A 24,599-nucleotide genomic window follows, 5' to 3' on the forward strand; every position below is an offset into this window, starting at 1 on the left:
AGTTTGGTAAGCACATACCTAGGCCAGCCTAATAATTAGCATGAATGCTGCTAGGTTTGTACTTGGGTTAAAAAATTCATCTTGGCCTTCCTTGTTAAGACTGAACTCCGTATTCTGCGAAATACCGAACACTGTCATACAAGCAGAAGCCATGATAATCAGTAACATTACACTGTCTTACTAGCTGTAGCTCATGCCTTATGGCTTGACTATGAGAAGTCTTGAGCACCCAGAACTTTCTTATAAACAGCAAAAGCGGGTGTTCATAACTTTTAAAAACTGCGCCCTTCGCATCTTGATGAGGTGACACGTCTTATGAAGTAAAGTGTAATCAGAAATGGCTGATCGTAATCGACTGGATAAAAATCAATCTATCTCATCTCTTTTGATAAGCAATCTGCCCCCTGGAGTAACTGTTTGCAATCTATGGCAAAAAAAATCGTGTGGTTTTTGTATGAAGACATGCACTTAACTTATAAGTACCTATCTAGTTTAGTGTTTCATGTCATAGGAAGCAGCTTTAACTTGCATGCCAAAATGAAACATCAATGCAGATGATTTTTTTATATTAGAAAATATAAACACGCTCAGGTAGAGATTTACTGTTTTTAATTAAGGTTCTTCGCTCTGCCCCTCCCTCCCACTTTGTTCCCAGAAGGGGGGAAGTAGGGGATGAGGACATTTCAGAGGCCCCTGTAAAGGCTGACCGCCACCAGCGGCTTTCCCAGCCCAACTATGCAAGTATTGCTGTCCTACAGCAACACGTACAAACCAACTAGTGGCTCGGTCAAGACGGAGTGTTTCTTATTACCGAGAACAGCCCGAGGGGCTTCTTTCGCATCTGCACGCCACCTGCCGCGCTTTTAGAGGTGTCTGGAGGAACCCCCAGACAGCGAGCGGCGGCTCCGTCCCGCCCCAAACCCCGAGCGAGCGGGAGCTACCGGGAGCCGCCGTCCTCTCCCTCCGGGCAGCCACCGCCGAGCTTCAGGGCGCCGGGAGCCCGCCGGCCCCCCCCCCGTCGCCGCCCAGAGGGCCCGCAACGGCTGCCAACGGCCCGCCGAGCTCCGCCCCGCCGGTGCGGGGACGACGCGCAACGCCCCCGCCCCGCCGCAGAGGGCAAGGCCGCTCGCGCCCCACGTGACTTCCTTCCGCAGGCGAGGACGGGCAGGTGCTACCCACCCGCCAGACCCTCCCGGGCCGACCGACACCTGTCGCGGAACTGCACGGAGGACGCGTAAAGCGGTGCCCGTCTCCCGGGAGAGGCGGCCGGGAAAGCCCGTGCTTCCCTGTGCTCCCTTCCGCCCGCAGGAGCGCGGCGAGGCGCGCCGAGCCCACGCTTTTTCCCCCTGACGGCACCCTCCCGACCGGCTTCCGCTGGAGCAGCTCCGGGTTGGTTGCCGGTCGACCCAACCCGGGGTTGGGGCTGCGCAGCCGACCTTGCGTGGAATGTCCCATCAGTGGCACAGGGTGGAATTGGAAGGGCGCCGGCCCCTGAGCGGGGATCCATTCCGAGAGCGGGGCCGGCGGCCCCCCCCCTGCGGGGAATGGTTCCTCCCGTCGCGCGAGCCGGCGGAGGCGGAGCGCCGACGCCTACCGCCCCCTCGCCCCCTGGTGCGCGTGCGCAGTAGCGCGGCGCCCGCCTCACGTGCTCCTCCGCATCCGGCGCGCGCGGCGGTCATGGCTGCGCTGCTGAGCTCCGCCGGGCGCCTGCGGGCGCTCTGCCCGCGCCTCCTGCCTCTCCTCCGCCCGCCCGCCGCCGTCGCCGCCCGCCCGTCGGCCCCCGCCAGGTGAGACCCTGCGCCGCGGGGCTGCCCGGCGCTCGCCGGTGGGCCGGCGGGCCGCTGAGGCGGCGGTCCTCGTGGCCAAGGGCACTGCCGGCTGGGCCGCATCGCGCGCCCGCGGCCGTTGCCCCTTTTTGCGCCGCCCCCCGGGGCTGCCGGCGGGAGCCCCGCGGCCCGGCCCGGCGGCCTCTCGCCGCGTGTGCGCGGCAGGGTTCGCTCAGGGTCAGAGGCCGCGGGGGAGCCCCGCTTCCCTCCGGCTGGGTCGGCGAGGGCCGACCGCTCTTTCCGCAGCGCCGCTCGGCGGCGGTGCCTCGTTGGGCTTGAACGGAAGCGGAGCGCTCTCCCTTCTGTGGAGAGCAAAGGGCACTGTCCTCCGGAGGATACCGCTATAGCGGGACGAGCTCTGCAGGGGAGGAGGGGAGAGGCCGGGCGGAGATAAGCAGTGATTGACTGGGGGTACCCGCAGGTGGAACCTGGGCTTCTTCACTGTGCCTGGCAGACTCCGCCGCGTCTGTTACCGGGAGGAATGTCTTAATTCCTTTGCTGTGGTTCCCTCTCTTCCATCGCGCGGGTAGGGTGGAAAGCTCAGCCCACCTGTGTGCATGCCTGTCGCTGTTTTGACCACGCTATGTGGTTGGTGCCCTGCAAGAAGTTTGGAGACACGACCCTTCCTTAATACGAGTACTTTCTTTTATTTTATTAAAAAAATGTTAGTTTTGGGAGAGCTAAACTTTCTCTTCAGTGGTGGTGGTGCACTGCAGCTCCACATTTGGGATGTTTTTTGTCTTTAGCGTGTACCTCTTGGATGCAGGTGTACAAAAGGCTCAGCCCTGAATACATGAACGAACATGTCAGAATCCATCTGTGTAGGAAACATATGATATTTCAGGGTTTTTTGCACGCGCTGTTTTTTTAATAAATCACGAGGTGATGTTAGCATTCTGTTATACAGGCAAGCTAGTTGTTTCCACAATTTTTTCCTTAATTAGTTGTCCTAAGAAGGAAGCACCTTGTACAGATGATAGCTATGTCAAAGAGTTTGGTATTTATTTTTTGTATTTCATATAGCGAGTATGCTGTTACAACTACATGAAAATTTGTGCAAACTTTTTTAATGTTAAGGGTTACTTCATTGTCAGCAAGTTCTCAAACTGCCTGTGAATGAGAGAAAGGTTTGTTTATGACTTCTGAGCCTTGATGGGGTTAGATTTTTGGTTTCCGCCGTGTCCGGTTTCTAAGTCTTAAAACAGGGAGGTGGGAATGGGTTGAGATGCTTAGCTCTCATTAATGTTAAATGACTTGCTGTGATTATAGTTACAGCTGTTAACTAAAAATTTGTGTAAAATTAAACTATTAAAGTAATTATAAATAACTTGTAAATATAAATGCCTAACTAAATAGAAGTTTAGATCAGTTTCCTCCAAGGATATGAATGCTTGCTGTGTTTCTTCCAGTGTTTACAGAAGCTAGTGAGGATCCAGTGCAGGTGGGTGGGAAGGGGCTTGTGCCTCGTTACAGCTCTGGTGGTCCCTCTAAGTCAATGTAACATAATGTCTGGTAGAAAACCAGAACAGTTGTCTGCCATTCTAGATCGATAAATATGTTCGGCAGAGGACTTGGTGACTTCCAGAGCTGGTTCAGGAGAAGGGATGGGAACAGATGAAAGTCAGCAATAGAGGACTCCTGGAGGGAAGTCTCACCACCAAAACAAGGAAGTTGTTGCTACCTGCAGTAGCTTTAGTGCTTATCAAACCTATTGTGAGCTGATTTTATTTGGTAGCCTGACTGAAATCTTACCTAAAAAAGAATATAGTTGTCTGCTGGTTTTAGTGGTTGAAGTGTAACAGATTGTTAAATGCTAAAGTTGGTGTGAAGGATGGAGTAGATCTGTGTGCAGGAAGGACCAGGAACTGGGAAGACATCTGCTGCATGGTTGGCAGCAGAACCACGAGTTTAGTTAGCTGCAAATCATGAATAAACTTTTCTACTTTGTTAATTCAGCTGATTTTTGTTTTCTTCAACTGGAAGCTTAATTTCCTAAATTAGTTTGTTGCAAGAAGTAATATTAATCAAAATTCACTTATGACTTGATGAAGGACTAACCGCTTTTTTTCTAGAACGGCATTTCTGGAAAGAACTTGAAAAGTGCTTTATGTGATGGTAATTTGGCTCTAACAGCTGGGGTTTGTTTTTTTGGTTGTTCCCCCCCCAAATGATACTTTTTGCTTGCACCAAATTATATTCTTCTATATTTTCAAGTATAAATAGGGTCATATGTGGGATAGTTTAGTGATTGTGTTGAAAATTCTTTAATTCTCAGGCTAGATTTAGTTAACTGTGAGAAAGGTGCTTGGTAGAGAACATATTCACAGGAAACAGCAGCGGTATTTATTTCATAGCTTTTAGGTTTTGGTCTAAACTGTGAATTATATTGGAGTAAGACTGAGCAGCACACCTAAATTTGTGCATTCTTTCTGTCCAGTAATTTCATTCCTAAGATAATTTTTCACCTAAAATCTTTTGTCTTACTGTCACTTTGCTATATGGGTTTATGCATCCTAGTGCACAAGTGATAATCTAGGACCAAAGTGTAAAGCAAAGGTAACATTTGTGAACTGAAATAGCACGTACAAGCATATAACAGCATTTCATTTTTTACCTTTAGAAACTATTCATTGTTGGTTTTTTTCTACTTAAGCCTTAATTTCTGGAAATGGACCTCTTTTGAAGAACTAGAATAACATATGGACAACATTTAGACTTGCTGTACTTACTGTTCAGGTCTCAAGATGGTACTTTGAGAGTGAAATGCAGTCCGCAGCAATAAAACCCAGAGGATATTGATAAAGTTCTAGTTGGAATAGTGGGGACACCCAGCCGCGCCCCCCCCCCCCCTCAGTTTTAAGGGTGAATAACAAGGAATAATCCAGCATTTTGCAAGAGAACTCGGTAAATGACTCTGTGTTTACGTGTGCTTGGTGTATTGTTGCTGTAGCATTGAACATAATGAAGTCAGTTCAGAGGTAAGTTTGAGACTTTCATTACAATAATGGTTACAGAAAAGTTGCAAATCTGTTAACTTCTTTAGAGATGTGAAACAGCAACCATTCACATTCAAGCAGAGATTTTATCAAAGCATCATATTGCTCTGATTTTTAAACTAAATTTGTTCTCAAAATGAGTTAGGACAGTAGATGGATTTCTGATTGCATTGGATGGTTGAGAAGCATTTCATAGCAAATCAGATCAGATCTAAGGCAAACTTACTATTTCACTTGACTACCTCTAGTATGAAATGTGAAATATACTGAGCTATATGTCATCACTCTCATGCCATGCAATTATAACAAGATAAATAAGCCATGACAGACCAATACAACAAACTTAGATCGACAACAACAAACTTTAGCACTGTGCTGATTTATGTGGTACTAAGTATTTACTGGAACTTTGTTCACAGAAGCTTCACTAAGGGAAGAGGTGCTTAAATTTGCTGCTAGTAGCTGACTGTCAAGAATGCTGTAACAAACTTCTCAATTGACGAGTGTTCAGAGTAGATTTTGAATTAACATCAGAATATCTTTTGGGGACTTTATTCTATATACTCTAGGTGATTGTGTTATGGTTTGATGTTACAGCTTGCTGCTGTGGGAAAGTTAGTGTTGGCAGGAAGGGTACTGGCTCCGTTCTTCCCACACTGACCACCCTCCCATCGCTGGCCAGCTTGTCCTGCTCTAAATCAGGGTGCTCCTTGGACCTATTACTGGGCTGATTTCATTTGCTAGACTGCAAGGAAAAAGTTTTCAGACAGATCGACAGGTTTTATTGGCTCAGTTAAGGATCTGATGAACTCGAGAAGGGTGGGACCACGGGCAAAAGGGGAAGAGGGAACCTTGCGTGACGACTGTGTGATATTAGATCAATGCAGCTGTATTGCTGAACTGCGCTTGTAGATGTGCGAATGCTAGGATACTCATCCTGAAGTTGACACCCTATCTGTCCTCAGAGAAAAAGGAGAAAAATTAGGCTCCTAAGGCATAGATCATAAAAGTATAGCTGAGGAGGAAAATCAAGTGGAATCTCTACATGCAAGTCTCGCAAGGCATCTTTGGCCTTGCTGTCACTTCCTCAGTTTGAGATTCTCGTCTGTGAGTTTAAATGTTGGTTTTCGGGAGTGCGGAGCAAAGAGCATCTCCCCAAACAGCCAATTGTGCTGTAGTGAAACCTTCTGCTTTTTGCCATATCGGTGTTCTATTCAGAGGAGTGATTGCTGAGGAAGTTGGTAAGAGGGTACCATGTGCAATGCTTTTCAAGTTGTCCTTGTAAAGACTGTTGACTTCTGGTATGTTGTGGTGTGTCTGCAAGATTAAAGCATGTTGGTGAGATGGGAGGGAGAATACCCTTTTAAAGAATCTTGTTTCAGATCTGGGGGGATTTGGTTTGAGCTCTGGGTAAGCCATAAGTTAAAAACCCAAATGATTCATGGTTTAATGAGTGGTGCTTTTTTTTTTTAAATTAGCTGCAAACAAGTTGCTTTTGGCTATTCACTGTCGTACTCAGCAATCCATCACCAGTGGACAAAAATGTAGAATTGAATGCTTAATTACTTTACATTAGCAAAATGATAGAATTAATGGGCTTTAAATGTAGAGGAGGCATTCAGTAGACTTGCTTGTGGTAATACTGAAGCAATGCTCTGTCATAGTAAAGTTTCACAAGCTGCACTGTTGTAGTTATTGTATGTGTTTTATTGACAGACATAAAATGTCTAGAGACTTCCTAAGAAACAGCACAAAGCAAAGTTGTTCTGCTTTGCTTCTTGTGAATCACTTAGGCAAAGTTTTTAGATATTCTCCAAGAAACTTGAGGTTTCTCAGTCTACATGAAAAAACAGTTTTCTCTCGTAGGATCCTACTGTATCTCATTGAAACAAGGACACAGTGGCCTGAACATTGTGGCCTTTTTTTGTAGGTGGCCACATAGCTAAGTCAGGGGAAATACTGTTTAGCAGTCATGTGAATCACGCTGGGATCTCAGGTGGTATATTTAGTCTTATATTTAGTAAATTTAACTAATGTCAAGTCTGTAGTGCTTTTATGTACAATAATGAATTTTAACTCTTTCAAGTTTACCATTATTCTACTTTGAGCATGGCTTGTATTTTGAAAACTATTTCGTACACCTTTCGCCTATTTAGTTTAGAAAGAACAAAATAGTCAGTACTTTTCTTAGAAAAAGCATAGCAACTACCTTATTGTGGCTCTGATAAAGGGAGGAAAATATGCATATGGTGGCTTTGTAATTCTTTTTTTGAATGTTTGGAATTGGTCAGGTTTTACAGAAAGTAAACTTTCTGCTGCTGCCGGGGAGAGCACTGGAACCACCTACTTTTTGAGTTTTGGGAAAGCTGGGACATTTTTTACTTAGGCTGGTGTGTAACGTGTTCTTTCAGGAAATTGAAGGCACTGCCTTTAGTCTGCTCTAGAAATATGGAAAACATCTAAGTACATTAGCATGGTACTGGGATTCTCATTAAACCCTTGCAAACATAGAAGAATTTTACTAGTTGACTTGGTATAAATTTCCCCATGCACACTTCATCTCTGCATAAGTTTTTTTTATGAGTTTATCTTCAACTACTTTCCAAATGTTGTGAGCTAAATTGGAGGTGAAAAGCTGCTGCTAAATGGCGGGTGGTTGTGTGTTGGGATTACAAATGTATAATTGGTTAACCTTTCCTGTGTAGGCAAGGTCTGCAATTTTAACCCTCTCAATTGTAGAGACAAAGCTGAAAATGGTGTAAAGGTACAATTATGTAAAGGCTCAAATATCGGAAGGCTACTCCTAATTTCGTGATCATGGGAGTAGGAGAGAGATCACTCTATAGGGCTTAATATATCCTTTTGAGCTTCTCTGGGTAGGTACAAAGAAACATAGTTCTGAAGCATAGTGAAGAGAAATTACACATGTTGGGGAAGAATCAGATTGCTAATTCAAACATCTGCAGTTTATTGTGCAGCTTCATGTGCTTGAAAATATAATGTTTCACATGGGGAAAATCTTAAAATGCTGTTTAAAGGTATTTGATTAAAGTAAATACTTGGCACTCATTGCAGCCCTTGGAGAAGTATCATGCATTTTGCTGTGTAGCATAGCATTTAATTCTGAACAAAGTTAATGAAAATATGGAAAAATATGGTTACATCATAAGACTATATAATCTAACACTGAGGCAGGATCAGAAATGCCAAAGTCACGTGTGGTAGATTCCGCCCCCCCCCCCCCCCATCTTACTTTATAAGCTTCCAAATGAGAAAGTTTGACTGTTGAAGCATCCTGTTCTAATATTTCATTACAATTAATATTACAGCAATTAATATTACCAGTGTGATGCCTGATGGATTAGGTACAGTTGCTTCTCTACTTGGAGAGTGAGATGGGATGGGATAGATGAGTCTCGAGTCTTTTAAGCTTGCTTTTTTGTGAGTAAACACACCATGACAAGTAGAATAATTCTCTCTGTACTTTATGTTGCTTTTCTCAGGAGTTGAAGAGTTGAAGTTTTCTTTTTTGCTGTGTGATGTTTCATGTTTAGCAGTGGCTCATTTTCAGTACTTTTTCAGTTGTACTGTTGTCTAGCCAGTTGTACACCATCTTATGTTTCTGCATTTGTTTTTTGTCCAAGACGTACAACTTTTTGGTCTGTGTTGAATTTCCTTTTTGTTGATTCCAGACCATTACATCAAGTAATCAAGATGACTCTGAAGTCTGAGGCTCTCCTTCTAAGAGTTTACCACCATTATGGTGTCATTTACAAATTTTATAAGTTTATTAACTTCTGTCATCCAAATTGTTAATGAAGTTTTTGAATGGACATGGGTCGTACCAGTCTTTTCCCAGTTGGGTCAGGAGATAGCTTAATTTAGAATCCCACAAAATATATTCCCAATTTTGCAACAAACCCTGATCAACACATTTTAATTTTATATTTTTTAGGTTTGTTTTTTTTAAAAACAACTACAGCACCCATATTTTTTAATCAAAAGTACATTGTATCTCCTTGTTTTGCTTATGAGCTTGTCAGGTAACATGGTGCCAAAAGCCTGTACATCAGTCCGTACTTTTTATTGATTATGCTTCTGTTTTTCCCAAAACTTTCATGAATTTTTGAAGGTAATTCCAAAGGACTGGAGATTGAGTAAGGTCCATTAATGTGTCTTAAATATAACGTATCTTAATGTTTCCAGAAATTACTTAGTTCATTCTTCCCTATTCTCACCTACACCCCCATCTCCTTGTTAAAAATTTAGTCATGGTAAAATGGTTAAAATTTACATAGTATGGTTGCAATTAACATTTTTTGAAAGCTAAACAGTGTATGATCTGTAGTTTTTTTCCATTTTAAGAGGTATGTGTATTTTCTAAAATCATCCTCCTTATACTTAGCCTTTCTTGCTGTCTTTTTATGTTACTTCCTAACTGAAATGGTTAACACGGCTGCCTTGATTTTTATCCTTGCTTTTTTTAAATTCCCCTTAATTGTGTGTTCTTTCTCAACTTCTAAAAATTAAAGAAGGATCACACAAGGTTGCTGAAGATTCCTGATGCATGGATAACTGCTTCATTTTGTCATCTTCTTTTTCTGTTTCATGGGGAGGTTGGGCCATTAGTATCAATGTTCAATAAGTATGTCGTCTACTGCATTCTTCTGTCCTTCACTTGGTTGCCTGAAATCAAACCTGATACTGTGTCCCTTAATTCATTAAGTTTGCATTTTTTTGGAAGCTGTCTTTCTGGTCTGCTCAATCTTTAATCTTTTAGAATAGTGAGCTCTTAGCTTCCCCCCCACCCCCCCATTTTCTCTTAAGTCTTGTGTTTTAAGTTGATTTGTAGTGCCAAAATTCATTTGGCATTCATTCTACATTCATTTGTAGAACCAAATTCAAGACACTAGATGCCTGTAGCTTCATCCAGCTTTTGAAGTCACAGTTATTTTTAACAAATTCTTACTATGGGATTGGCTTAGCATTACACAGTGCCTTAAATAATGCTAAAAGTGTAATTTATTCAAATGCTGAAAGCCTACAGATAATAAGGTATACCCAAGTCTTAGGCTAGATGTTATATTTCAGATTGATAATGGTAATTTAGGTGGATGCCAGTGGAAGTTTGAGTTCCTCAGGTTGTTCTATACTCTCATACTGTTTTCCCCTGTCTGTTCAAAACTGAAACTGACTCCCATGTTGCCATTCCTTAAAATGTCTTTAATCAGTATAAATTAACAGAAACACCACTACCATATTTGATAATATCTGTGTGTGTGTGTGTGTCTGTGTGTAAATAGAAATGCCCAATTCTGCTGATCTTTCAGAAGGTTAAGTTAGTGTATAAAAAATAATGCTTCATATAAGAGTATAATATTTTACAGTGTGCAACTGTAGCAATTGATACAGTATAATATTCTAAACTTATGTTATAAACAGCATCATGCTAAATACTAAGCAGGGAGAGTTTAGTAACAAATGAAACTTTAGAATCCTCTTATGCTGTTAACCAGCATATTTTGAGCATGCACATATGTTTTTATCCTCATACTTAATCTGATTGAGCTATGTAAGTGCTTTAAAATGTTTGTGACTTTTGACATGTAGAGAATCTTAAAAAGGTGGCTTTGTAAGTGCAGGACTTAAGAACTGTAGATACAAATTAGTTTATGGTTACAAGTGTGCTATGTGGCATAAGATATAATTCAATAATTTGCAAAATACTATGAAACAATAGCAGATTTTTATAGAAAAAGACATTTCAATTTTAATCTGAAGCACAGGAGTTTCGTCCACTTGTGCTTTGATTGTTAATGGCAATCAAAGTATCAATTTCTGTGTTACAAAGACAGAGTCCTGTGTTGCTGCTTGCTTCCAAAGCATTTTTTCCAACCTGATTTGAAGTATTCTGAAAAGCTTTCAAGTAGCTTTTTTAATGGGTATATGAGTGGATGATACCATTTTCTTTATCTATATCTTTAAGAAAAAAAGGATAAAGAACTTGCAATCATTACAGTTTCATTCTTATAGCTATGCGGTAGCTAGCTCATAGTTGAGTATTGCTATTTATGTGTTATTAAAGAGTTTATCTAAGTTGTAGACCTCTCATTTGGTTGTTACACCCAAGAGGAGTTAAGATTTAGTATCTTACTGTTATTCTTACCTTGTACTACTGGATTTAACTCTAATTAGTCTAATGATTTCTGTTTTAGGGAAAGTACCCTGTCTTTGGTTAGATGATGAGGTAGAAGGAGAAGAGGAAAAGGAAGGAAGGAAAGAATCAGGGAAAATGACACCCTTGGAAATACTTCTAGTGAGAGATGGCATTACTAGTAACAAAAAAAAAAGTTTGATAGCGTTTATCTGACGAGCTGCTTACCACCAAAAGTGGTGTTTCAGTTTCTTCTTTTTCTTCCTAGTTCCTCTGATTTTGGCCACCTATTCCTACTCCATTTCTTTTTCCTGGTTCATTCTGGTGTTTTTTGGACATCCTGAGCTGTTGCCACTCTAACCTGATGGAACAGTAATTGTGGGGGGTTTTTTTTGGTAGAAGTGGCTGAATTGGTATTGTGCCAGGTTAGTGAGTTAAATAAGCTCACAGAGGGATCTGAATAAAATGAGAGCTAGCCCAAAGGAATCAGTGGGAACTTGCATCTAGAAGGAGGTAGAACTGAGACTGAAGGAAGGGGATCTCTTCTTTTTTGGCAGTCTTTTTTTCCCTTCTCCGATTCTTTCTTCCTTATCCTTTCCCTAGTCAAATAAAATGCAGCTAATTTGCTGGCCTCTGGAAAATTCTTCAGGAGGAAACTCGAGGAGATTGGGCAGTGTAAAATTTGCCAGCTTGAAAAAGATAATGCCAAGTGGTAGTGATGTTCCTCATTACTAAAGGATTTTTTATTTAATGCCTTCAAAGATCAAACATCTGCTAAACTGTTTTCACAGCTCCATTAGGAAAGAGATTCTGCTTCGGGCTGGTCTTATTTAACGAATTTTACTCCTAGAACTTACAGCCTGCTCAGTTATCAAATCAGGATTTCGAACAGCAAAGAAAAAGGTGGTCCTTGGGCTACTTCCTACTCACAAGAGGCGACCAGATGGTAAACCACCAGTCTGGTTTTTCCACCACACTGATATGCACCCCCCTGATGATTTTTCTGCTGTTTAGCAGCTTGCTGCCAATGCTGCTGAAACACTGAGTTGCCAGCAAGCTTTTTCTCCTCCACTGGACTTCCTCTCCTAGGGCCTTAAACTAGCACTGGTTGGTGAGAAACCAACCAGCAGATACATCAGTGAAAAAGCTCCAGGTGTGGGAAATTGGTTTGTAGAGAATGCCAGCACTACTCACTTTTAGGCTGCCTTTTCAAAAATGTGCAGCCGTTACTGCATAGGACTCCTGGAACATCTGTAACAGCAGGGAGTACAACAACTAGGTTTTTTTTTAGCTGAAGAGCTGTCTAGAGAGCTAGAGATGAGGGAGGGTAATTTCAGAAGTTGCTGAATCTTCTTTCTGCCATCCAGCATGTATTACTTCTCTTGTATAGGATTCTGGAGGAGGATAGTCTGGTTTATTTTATGCAGTTGTAAGGATAATGGAGAACAAACTTCCAGAAATGTTTGTGTGTAATGATATTTTTACCTGCATAGGCTGTTCACAATTCTGCTATGGCACAAATACTATTTTCTTATTCTTATGTACATCAAGTTGTTCTTTTTTTAAAAAAAAAAAAAAGAAAAGAATTGATGAGCCTTTATTGTTTTGCTAGAAATAAGAACACTTTCTCATTATGTTTTTTGTTGTCATACTTTATTTTGAGAAAATAAATATTTAAACAAATGCAGTGTTGGTATTTGGTTTACATCACAGGATGGCCACTTCATGCTTGTTAATGTAAATGCTACAGAATGGGGAATGATCCAGTTGTTCTTTAAGCCATTGTTGTCTAAAACACTGGCCTCTGCATTCGTTTTTGTGTATTTTAATTGAAAAGAAAGGTATGATTTGCTGCCTTGATTTGCTGTGTTCTGAAAGAGATGTCTGTGACTGTTCTTAGAGTGATTTTTCAAAAGCATGTGAGAGCTTTTGTGAGAAGCCATAATGGGACAACAGACTTCTATAGCACTTGGATGACTTCAAAATTTTTTGTTTTGTGGGAATAGTATTTGAACCGTTTAACTTAAGAGGTGAATCCAACTGAAGATCTCAGAGAAACAGTTGTCACTGTGAGAAAATATACATGACTGTCTTTTTAAGAAGAAAGACACTGGAATGAATCACCTGTGTTTGTTTATATCAATATGGAATGTTTTTGAGAAACTTCATCATCAAGAAGTGCATTATCTTTTTGACATTGTGTGACTAGTGTAGTTGCAAAACGACTCACAGAAGTGTAATCTCTGTTTTTGTTTGTTTTTATTTAAGCAGAAACATCATGTACCAAATAAGGTTCCTTACAGTTGCACCTCAAGAGAAGGGAAGTGTTAAAGAAGAACCAATTTCAGAAATTCAAACCAGACGGATGTGGCAGTTTGACTGGGCATTAAATAAACTGGATAACTCTGTCAGAAAAACTGGCCGCATCCCTAAAGCCCTTCTACTAAAAATCTTCCATGAAATATGCAAAACAGGTAAGTTGCTTCCAATTAAAACAAAATAAAAGCTAAATTTAAAGCTGCAGTGTAACAATTCATCAAACCAAGGAAATTAATTGAAAGCGTTCTGATTTATATTTTGTCTTTCAGTGTTGTTTAATCTGCTGCATATGTTGATGAACAGACTTTAAATGCTTTAGAGATGTTATTTTGCTTTGAATGCATGTGTTTACTTTTCCAGTTTTTTTTGTCTTTGGGAATTTGTAAGTCTTGTAAAAATTCAGTGTACTTTCAAGAAATCTTATATAGCCCTGCTTATTGTGCATTTTTAGTCTGGTAGTGTTACACCTTCCTCATATAATTGTATTGTGCATTCTGAACAGTATATTTTTAAAATGTCTGTAATAAACCATGCCGTCCTTAAGAGAGAGGTTATTTGTTTTAAAATGGAACTATACAGGGAAATGTGGAGGTGATCTCCAAGTTTTCGCATTCCCAGGTAGCTGTGGTTGTTCAGGACAAGAAAGCTTTATTTTTTTTGAATAAAACAAAAATAAACAGCTGAGGCATTATTCATTCTGACAGATTCAATACCCCTTTGGCTAAAAATAGCCAGACTATATTAATATTTTGCAAACCAGGTACCACAGTTGATGAGGTTTGGTACCAGTTAGGATGAGTCAATGGAGATACTTGCTAAATATACTCACTAAGTATTACTGCCAATATTTATCAATGACAGCATGTATTGTTTTGTTTTAGTGTTAAACTTTGCTATGTATTGCTCTGGACTGTTAATGGCTTTTATACATGGAATTGTGCTTTTAAAAGTTTTGTAGTTCACTGTTTTAAAGCTGATTCTTCAATTCGTGCTCTCCTTCTGTTGAACTTCTTAGTTTTTTCTTTTTGCTTGTGATATCCTTTCTGATTCTGACTGCTTTGTCTTTTTTAGGTATAAACTTATAATTTGCGAGTGTGGCTTGGCAAGAATTCTATGTCTTTAAACTTACCTGCAAATCACAGTTCTTCATGATCTTTGATTAGTTACACAGTTTTTAGGAAGTCATATTAACAAAAAGATTAATTGCCTATAGTGGTTTCCTTCTGTGTAAGTATTAAAAAAAAAAAAGCATAGAACTTCACAAGAGATTTAACTAGGATGCTATTAAAATAAATGACAAATATTTCCATATGAAAAATTCAGTCCTTTTTATTAATCATGTTGAAACCTAATTTAGCAGAAGCATGGGAGGTTAGTTATTATTGATTTCTTAAAAAGATTTGCCTGTGTTTCGTATAGTTCCTCCATTTCTAATTACAACATGAAAAATGCCCAAAGAAGGTGCTTGCTGTAGATCATGTCCTGCATCTTTCCATACTCATACTGCCAAACCTTTTCCTCTTTCTTTTGCCTTTCAAAGTACTCAGTCACTAGTATAACACTGGCATTGTGAAACTGGAGATGTGTTGGGTGTTTTTATTGCATGAACTAATTGTATGCAGGGATTTAAAAGTTAGTCAAGTATGACTTACCTCACCACTCCATTATGTCTTCAGAAGTTCAAATCCCCATTTGCAATTTGTACCTGCCTCCTCTCAATGTTTTAACTTATTTCTCTTCTTTTCTCATTATTGCTTATTTTTTTCCCACTACTGCCTGTGTTTCTTCCCAGATGAGTTTACTCTGTATAAATAACTTTTCTACTGTAGATTGCGCTCTTGAAACATAGTTTACAATAGTTATGTGGTATCCTAGATATGCTGGTCCTTTTCAGTACCTGAAGATCTAGTTCTAGACGGTATATAGCTTTCTGCTGTTGAGGGTTTTTTACTTTATTTTGCCATTATTTTATAGCTGTATAGCTGTTTCTACAGCTCTGTATAGTTAAAAATTACACTTACAGTGATCAGCAGCAGCTGGAGATTATTTTTACTGGCAACAGCTCCTGCCTCTATGCTGGGCTATACACAACTTTGGAGTGTTGGCATGATGATTTGGAAGGAACTTACAAAGCATTAGTGATGCTTTAGACTTCAAGTCATTTTGGAAGTCTGAATCTTTCAAGTTTGCATGTATGTCTCTGAGATAGAAAACCTTACAGAATTTTTTTCATCATTTATGTTGCATGTGAACATTTATCTTGCTCCTTGTTAGATGAAATTACTTCTGAAGTATACCTTTCTCTGTGATAGGAAAGGAATAGACAGCATTTTTTTGCCTTTTTTTTTTTCTTTACAGTATGCTGCTTTCTAAAGAAACTCTCCTTTTTATTAGAAATTGCTGGGTTTGCATATAAAGATGTTACTGAAAAAAATTTTATGTCTCCAGCTTATTGGGTAATCTGTGACAGATTCTGTAGCTCTGCCTTACTTTGCCTCAGGGGTAGTAGTGAAGTCCAAGAAAGATGAGTTCATAGTTACTTTTTCAACATTCTGGGGCTAGTACAGAAGTCAGAGATGGTAGACATCCTTACAGTTTCCTTCACTATTCTCTAGATGTAAATTATGTCATTTATTTTATATTGAGCCATGGGCAGAAGTGGAAATGGAAATTTAAATGTGGAATGTCTCTGAATACTTTGAGAACTATTCCAAAACATTACTCTGAATGTTTTGGAATAGTATGGAATTGGTATGAAGTATTTTGCAATTTTAGAAATTTACCAGGAAGTTATGGCCCTGTTAGGATGAAATGATCTATGGATCTTGGATTAGGAAATTTAAAGTACTAGATCATCTGAGTTTAGTATTTTGTGTTGTAATTTTTAAAATTTCTGCTCAGCTGAGCTCATTATTGTACTAAATGGCATGTTTTATCGTGAATCTTTTTCATGGTAGCGCATAATAGTGTCATTGCTTAATAATTTGGGTATCCTCTTCAGAAAAATCTTCCAATTTTGGAGAAGATTTTATTCTATACAAAATGCTTAAATACTTCAGTTGGTCAGTCTCGAATCTTTTTTCTAATATTAAATGCATGATTATTTATAAAGAAATTTGTGGTTGTGTTCCACTTGCAGGGTGTCCAGGGAGTAACCAGACCTTGCTTTTGTTGCGAAGCTGTGGTGCTCTTTTACCAGAGGTATTGTCACCTGAAAGAACAGAACTAGCCCATATGATATGGGACAAGATGAAAGAACTGGGTAGGTTGGTTTTGTTAGTCCCTCTTGCAAGAACAGCTATGTGCTTTGGTTACTTTCTTTGTAATAAAGACTGAACGTATTTTATTAGTGTTTAAATGTTAGGTTATAACAGCAAATACTCATTACCAAATAAACTCTAGGTTTTATTATTCAGGTGAGAGACCTATTTCCTATTCTGGGAGTTATACTGACATCTAGGGGTGTTAATAATAAATCTAAAGATTCTATTTTTTATAAGATGCTTAAATTGGACTTTTGCTTGGTTTTGATTATTGTAAGAATGTATTTTACTTTTCTGTTAGATGTTACCTTGATATCTGGTGGGCTGAGTATTCCTAGTGCTACCAGCTATTTTATCAGATGATTTTTTTATTTTAAGTGAGTCATTTATAAGTAGGCCTTACATAGGTGAACTGCTTCTTGATAGCAATATTGCTGAATCTGTAAAATAAATACAGCTGTAGAGACTGTGGAATAGCATGCACATGAGCATTGATGTTAACTGTGCTCTTGTTATGTTTTAGCCTTTTATAAACGTGTGCTGATAAATAGATGTCTGATATTTCAAAGGTGGATAAAATTAAGTCGTCTGGTTATACATGAAGTTCATACAGAATGAAATTGATATGGAATTAATTACCTGAGAAAGCTATAAAATCATGTTGAATTTAGAGAATCAACGTTCACTGACTGTGGTTGAAATATTTCCTTAGGTGCTGTGTATGATACGAGCCATTATAATGCTTTACTTAAAGTCTACCTTCAGAACGAGCACAAATTTTCTCCAATGGAATTCTTGGCCAGAATGGAGGAAGCTAATGTGCAGCCCAATCGAGTAGGTACCTTTTTGTGGTGTTTTCATTCTTAATAGTAGTATCCATTTATTGGATGGAAATCATTAACTTCCCCTTTTTGTTTTCTGTAGGTTACATATCAAAGGTTGATTGCTGCTTACTGCAATGAGGGTGACATTGAAGGAGCGAGGTATTCTTTTGCATTTATGTTTAAAGTGATTTCCACAAAATCTGTTTCTCATATTCCCTACCATTAAAGTTAAAGTTAATTTCAGTGTAATTCTTCTAAATTGAGCAAAGCAAAGAGGGGGTTTAAGTAAATTTTAACCAAACACTGCAGAGCAGTTTCTTAGAGACTTAAGCAAAATAAAAATAAGTGACAGACCAGTGTGTTCAAATCAAATTATATTCAAGTTGCTCAGAAAATAACTTGTTTTGTCATTTCTAGAGCCAGCGTGAAAAAGTGTGAGGTTATGAAGGCTTAGTGCCTATGTAAGAAAATGGCTACTGGGAAAGGCATTTGAGAACAAAGTGGGCTAAGGCGCAAATAGTAGTAATTCTGGTTTTTGTTGTTGTTACGCAGGGCTTGCTGGATATCTGTCTAACATTTTAATTTTAGCAAGGTTAAGTTGCAACAGTGTGATTGCTGGGCATAAGTAGTAAGAAAAAGGAAGATAAAAATAAAAAAGCCCAGCCCCGCCCTTGTGTCTGCGTATTTCAGTAACAAATACAATTCATCTGAAAAAATGAAAATGACCAAATTATGAGCATATTATGCGGCATCCCCAAATGTAATTGCTCAGTGAGATCAGGATTTGGTTTTGTTTGATGATACAGTACTTCTCCAGCAGAGCAGCAATAGCTCGGTATGTCTTTTCAAAGGAAAAAAAAATTTAATCATTCACTGTCTTGTATTTTGCAGTAAGATTCTTGGATTTATGAAGAACAAAGATCTCCCAATCACTGAGGCAGTTTTCAGTAGCCTTGTGAAAGGTCATGCGAGATCAGGGTAAAGTTTAATACCTTTTTTCTTTTGTTTTCTTCTAGCTTTGTACAATATAAAGTGATACTGTATAGAAAAATTACATGCTGCAGAATAGTGTGATGGTTTGAATAATAATGTATAGAAGACTGTCTTTTTATACATTTTTGAAGCAAAACAGGGCTATTTAACAAAAGAACTAGATTTTTTTTGTGTCTGAAAATCTTGAATTTTCAAGATAAATTACTGTACTTTTGTACTGTTTGAAAAAGAAATTTGCTGTGCTTAGTTTTGAACTTTTTCAACTGTTAAAGTTGAAAGAGTATTTTAAGTAATACAATAATTAAAAGATTTGCACTTTCACTTTTCAGGATTTACTTACTTAAAATAACTTCCGCTATGCTTGTTGCAGTCTTTGTTTCCAATTCTAATTAATGAGGAAATGTGGAAGTCACGAGAAACATTATTACAATTAAGTCTACTGAGGGTCTTTCTTTTGAATTCCTTTAGAGATATGAAGAGTGCAGAAAATATCCTTTCAGTGATGAGGATGGCTGGTGTTGAACCAGGTCCAGACACCTATTTATCACTGCTGAATGTGTACGCTGAAAAGGGTGATGCTGGTAGCATCAAAAAGGTATTGCAAGTCTGAGTTTAAATACAACGTGTTTGATCTTTTGTTTGATTTAACTTTGGAATGCTTACTATCCATGCAGGAGGAATAATACTGAATTTTATAACTTGTTTCCTCCTAGTCTGCAGCAATTAAACAATTTTTTTTTCTTTTTTTTTGCATCTGAATAGCTGGTTAATTGAAAGCAGTTTCATACTTTATGAAAAATACTTGTCTTTTGATAGTTGCCTTTCACTCTGAGAAGATAATGTTTGCTAGTGAGTGATTTAATAATTCTTTTTTTTTTTAAGGAGACAAATAATGCATGTGAGATATTTATATATTTATTTCTAAAATAAAAAGCAAACCTTGATTTTTCTGCTCCTAGTGAGCCATTCTTTGGTTCCCATTGAAGCCACAGAATCTTTCCAGTAAAACTGATTTTTTCTTGAGAGTTCATGCCAACAACTTAGGTATTCATGAAGTGTGGATAAGATAATGCTGCCTTAGAGCCCTTTGTGTAGCTGATTTTTTTCAAGTATTCTCTCTTACTTTTTTTTAAATCAAAGAAATATTCGGAAAGGAATGAGAAAAGAAAATTGGTTTGAGTTTAATAAGTAGTATCAGATGGAGAAGACCAAATCAAGGAAGAGGATGTGGGAAACAATATTGTTCTGTGACTTACAAATTAAACAAATCTTCATCGACCAACCTTCTTCCAAACACTATCAAAAAGTTTGATTAATCATTCTCCCCTTTTCAAAGTAATTTCTTTTGAAAGTCATCTCTCAATGGGAATACCTCTGGTGTTTTCAAATATTATTAGATGTTAGAGAGGAACTATCTATTATATCCCTTTTATCTGTCCCTTTTTCTTTTTACGGTGTAAGGGTGTTTGAGGCCCTCTCTATGGATCTTAGGTATTCTCTCTACCATATTCCATGTATCTAAACCCATGGTTTTAAAAAAGGAAAAAACCCCAGCTTTTTGTGATTTTTTTTTTTTTTTTAATTATTATTTATTTAATTTTAATGTATTCTGTTTTGAGTCACTTTGGAGTTTATGAAAGTTAAATTTGTTCTGGTTTACAGACTCTAGAAGAGGTTGAGAAGACTGAAGGGTACCTTATGGATAGGATTTTGATGCAGGTGATTTTTAGCCTTGCCAAGGCTGGATATCCTCAGTACATCGAAGATATTAAAGAACGCATAAGATTTGAAAGGGAATTAATTCCAGGTATGTCCTTGGTTACTACAGCAGTGTTTTGCTACTCACGGTGGAGAGGAAAACCATTTTCTTTTCTCCCCTGCCCCCCCCAATAATGTTAGCAAAAATCGGTAATTTTATACTTTGTCTCTTGAATACTTAGGGAAAATAATATTTTTGCCATTAGTTTGTGGATTCATTTGTACTGCTTTAGATCACATTTTATAAAATTTAAATATAAACCAATTTTAATAATTTACATACAAAAATTAATCTATCAATTTTTTAAACTTCTAAAATTCATTAGGATTTTATAGGAAAGCAGTAAGCGTGGAGTCCTTTCTTCAAACAACACTGTTGTAATTCCTGTTGTGACAACTCTTTCTGAATATCATAAAAAGGGAAACTAAACACTGAATATAGTTTTCTTTAACTACAGTTAAAGTCACTTTTGGATCCCAGTGTGCGTAATCTGATTGATAACTGTTAATTATACTTCATCCATTTTTTCCTTTTTGATGTGTTTAGAAATGTGTTCCTCTTAGTATCCTTCTGTCATGCTGCAGTGGTGATGCTTCTGTAATTTTTGGCATGGTCTTCTAATGGGAAAAGTGAATTTCATTGGTAAATATAAATTCTGAAAAAGGTAGTCTCAAATTTGATTGGTTAATCATGTTTAAAAGTATGCTAATGATACTTGTAAAACATTTACTTTCCTAGCTTTCACTAATTTTAGTAGTTTAATGAGAAAATAGTTATATGCACTTTTTTAATTTTGTCATTCTCTGTTTTTCAATTGCTAGATGCAATGAACCTGTGTTTGACTCTGGTAACTCATGGCTTCGAAGATATAAGTTTCCATATTTTGAAGTCTTTTAATCATTTATCACGTGATAATACGGACCAGGGTAGCTTCTTCTTGCAACATTGTGTAAATAGAGATATGGTATGCAGAATAGTAATACTTTTTTCTTAATATACTAATAACAGTATATTTATATAGTTTAATGCAACCGTGAAGGTGGAGAATAGTAGATTTTTTGCACGGTTCTTAAAGAATAAAAGAAGGATTTTATTATTTCATATCAATTTGCACAGTAAATTGAAATTCACAAAGGAATCGTGTTTGGCATGCGTAATATCCATTTCCTAAATATTAGAAGAATCTGACATTCTTAAGAATTTTGAGAAATGGACAAATATATTAAATTAATTTTTGAAATTCTTCGCAGCCCATGAACAAGCTGAAGCAATTTTGTAATGAGTTAAAAGAAGCAAAAATGCACTCAGCACCGTTACCATTTATTTTGCGTTGCGCTTTGGAGGCCAACAAACCAGGTACTCTGCTTATTTAGTTATTTTACATATGCTTATTTAAAATACTTGGTCACTGTTTAATTATCTTCTAAATGTTTTCAGCGTTGGCCATTGATGTGATGAAGATGATGAAAGAGGAGGGCTTGCCACTCAGACCTCACTATTCCTGGCCGCTGCTAGTTGGGTTCCAGAAAGAGAAGAATCTTAAAGGTTAGTTATCTGATAAATGCTCCTCTAGCTTCATTGCAAACCTAGCGCACAAATCTTTATTAAAACATTGCTATGAGATTCAGCCGACTCTTCAAAGTAAACTAAGACCTTGCTGCATGTCTGTCTTTGTTGCAAACAATTTTGCCTTCAGAAAGACTTTTTTTAAAACCTCCTTTCTTAATCATGGTACAGTTCTACAAATTTAAAGTCTACCTTTGCACAGAAAGATGTGAGAGAGTGTTTAATTATCTTTTTAACTCTTCACATTCTTTCTGCCTTCCACTGGTTCTTTTTGCTGCTGATTACCTTTTACAGAGTTTACTCTTGAAGAAACTGAAATCTGAGAGAAGAATTTAAAAATCAGGTTATGTTATAATAGCTCTCTTGGACTGCAAACCCAATCCTTTTTTCAAGCCCACTTCTTATTATCTACCTGCTAAAGCCAGATGTGAGTTTCGTTACAATAATAAAAACTGCAGGAGAGCTTACATTGCTGAATGTGCGAGCCTGACCTGACAGCATACTGATTGAAGGACAGAAATGCTCAATTTTTGGGATTCTTAAGTAGGTTTAAGCATTTAGCATACTTTCCCCTGTTACACATGGGGATGTCTACAGGATATGAATAAGAATTGAACAAATATTAAATTTTAGAGTACAGTATCTAATTCTTTGGTTTGCGTTATTGGTAATTCAGAAAGAATGGTATTGTAAAAAGATGCTTTTAACAGAAGTACTTCCCCCTTGGGGAAACAAAAAACTGTCTTTTTCATCTTATCTCACAGTATAATGTGCTTTAGAATGAGATGCAGAGTTGTTAGTGTGACACTGGGTGACAAACAAAATGCACAAACAAAAAAAAAGTGCTTTTAGCAGACTCTTCATATCGCAATTTTATCTTAAATACACAGTCACATTCCAGTTTGGAAGAAATGCTGAAACAAGTATTCCCTAATTGTTTCTGGCTATAAAAATGTCTCAAGTCTTTTTCGAAAAGCCTTTTTGAAAACAATATTCAGTTTTTATTAACTCCTTAGGCTCTGTTCCTGCTAGACTACTTCCCAAGTTTATCTTCTCCCAGGTTTTCAAATGCTTGAAAGTTCTATGATATTTTAAAAGTCTGGCAATGTTGTTTTAGTTGGGTCCTTTGTGACTTACTTGAAGTACAATGTTGCCAAAAATAAGTAAATTGAAATCAATGTCATACTTCTCTATGTGGATGCTGCCTACTGAAAAAACATGCTTTCTGTTATTCCATGGAAAATTTCACCTCGCTAACACAATTATAAGAGACGCCAGAAGTACTTTTAGATTTAGACTTAGCTCCCAAAACTGAAGCAATATCTGACCGTCGAGAGAAACAAGTTTTCATATCTCTTTTTGGCCTTTGGCAAGATCAGAGGTTGCCTTATTTTGGACTCCTACTGTAGAAATCAACTGTTTTGGCTAGTAGTTGCTGCTGGAAGTCACGTAAGCAAATTGAGAAGAAAACTGATGAAGGAACCCTCAATACTGGCTTTCTTTGCCATTTTCTAGAGAGCCTTTCTTCTATCTGCAAAGGCATTGATACATAAACTTCTGTATGGCTGTATGATAATACTGTGGATTTGCAAACACATTTTTGTAACCTGGTACTTAGTCTCCGAGTTTGAATTATCAAGTGGGAATGTTACTCCTGTGTGCATACCTATAAAAGTCAGTGATTTTGCAATTCTTAAAATACAGAAGGTGATACCTAAGCAATTTCTTCTGCAGTGAAGAATCAGTGGAATTATTCTTGCTGCAGTGAAACAAGTTGTCTTGTTCTTTCCCATGTGTAAGCTTATGTTCATTTTTCGGAATTTAATAATAATAAAAATGAGTAAATGAGATCCACTATCTAAAAATACAACCAATATGCTTGAAAGAAAGTAAGGGGGGGGGGGGAAACCCACCCACCCGGAAATTGTATCATAGAAAAAATAGAGCAAAGAATAGTGCTGCAGTGAGAACCTAAACATGACAGCAGATAGTAAATGAACAGAATGGTGCTTTCTAGCAGCAAAAAATAACAGCTGTGTGAACAAAAGCGTAGATAGACACTGTATCGCATCTCATACCAAAAATGAGGTGGCAATTCCTTTCTCTACAAAGTAGTAATGACCGGCCTAATGCGTGTAACTTTGCATCTCAGTATAGGTGAGGCTGGAAATGGAAAAGAACTTTGAGGAAAAACTATTAAAAATCTGGTAGGATGTAGACAGTGGACTAAATAATCATTAAAGAACACAGAATATAAGCAACAACCTATCTAGAACTGCAGGGTACAAATGTCTGAATAAGTATGTATAATGTGACCCAAACAATTACATAACTAGCAGCAATGTTTAATTATATGTTTGTTTAATGTTTATTATAACAAAAGCTGACACTGGATATCGAAGGAAATTCCTTAACTTCTGTATTATGGAATTGAGTTTGAAAAAAAAGTAGCAGTGAAGTGGTGGCTAAGAGGAATGAAACTAAGCAAGGTCACTTTTAAATATGCTGTAGAGAACTTAACCACTCTGAAATAGCAAACAGCTCTTTTCAGTCATTTTACACAGGCAAATAATTTCAGATGGGGCATTCTTGCTTTTATGTGCATCTGTTCTCTAAGTTGATAATTAATTATTTCCCTAGTATTTATTTAAGTAAATGCTGTTATGCTTTTAGGAATGGAAAGTGCTTGGAGGGCTTAAAAGATCGATATGCGGTGTGTCTGAAACTATTACTGGCACTGAGATTCATCTTGTATCAGATTAAACACTAAAAACAGGAGGGCCTAGTGTAAATAAGCAGAAATGTTTGACTTACACTTGTGACTGAGTATTTTATAGCTCCCCTTCATCTTTGTATAATCATGTTATTTTTAAAGACAGTTTTCAAAAGTCAGTTGTGT

General features: G+C 38.1%; 1 protein-coding gene across 2 annotated transcripts in view; it reads left to right on the forward strand.

The window, feature by feature from the left end:
- The first annotated feature begins 1,724 nt into the window (after positions 1-1,724).
- LRPPRC (leucine rich pentatricopeptide repeat containing) overlaps positions 1,725-24,599 on the forward strand; it is a 95,193-nt gene continuing 72,318 nt past the window's right edge. Inside the window, exons 1-11 of one of the 2 annotated variants that reach the window (XM_076334448.1) lie at positions 1,725-1,787; positions 13,245-13,450; positions 16,435-16,557; positions 17,271-17,392; positions 17,483-17,541; positions 18,274-18,360; positions 18,844-18,970; positions 20,038-20,182; positions 20,956-21,098; positions 21,385-21,490; positions 21,572-21,679. In XM_076334448.1, the coding sequence (XP_076190563.1) occupies positions 13,255-13,450; positions 16,435-16,557; positions 17,271-17,392; positions 17,483-17,541; positions 18,274-18,360; positions 18,844-18,970; positions 20,038-20,182; positions 20,956-21,098; positions 21,385-21,490; positions 21,572-21,679 (1,216 nt within the window). In that variant the 5' untranslated portion in view covers positions 1,725-1,787; positions 13,245-13,254. The remainder of the gene's footprint in view (positions 1,788-13,244; positions 13,451-16,434; positions 16,558-17,270; positions 17,393-17,482; positions 17,542-18,273; positions 18,361-18,843; positions 18,971-20,037; positions 20,183-20,955; positions 21,099-21,384; positions 21,491-21,571; positions 21,680-24,599) is intronic. The other variant, XM_076334449.1, reaches the window with a different exon arrangement.

The sequence above is a fragment of the Aptenodytes patagonicus genome, chromosome 3 (assembly GCF_965638725.1).
Source record: "Aptenodytes patagonicus chromosome 3, bAptPat1.pri.cur, whole genome shotgun sequence".
Classification (NCBI taxonomy): Eukaryota; Metazoa; Chordata; class Aves; order Sphenisciformes; family Spheniscidae; genus Aptenodytes; species Aptenodytes patagonicus.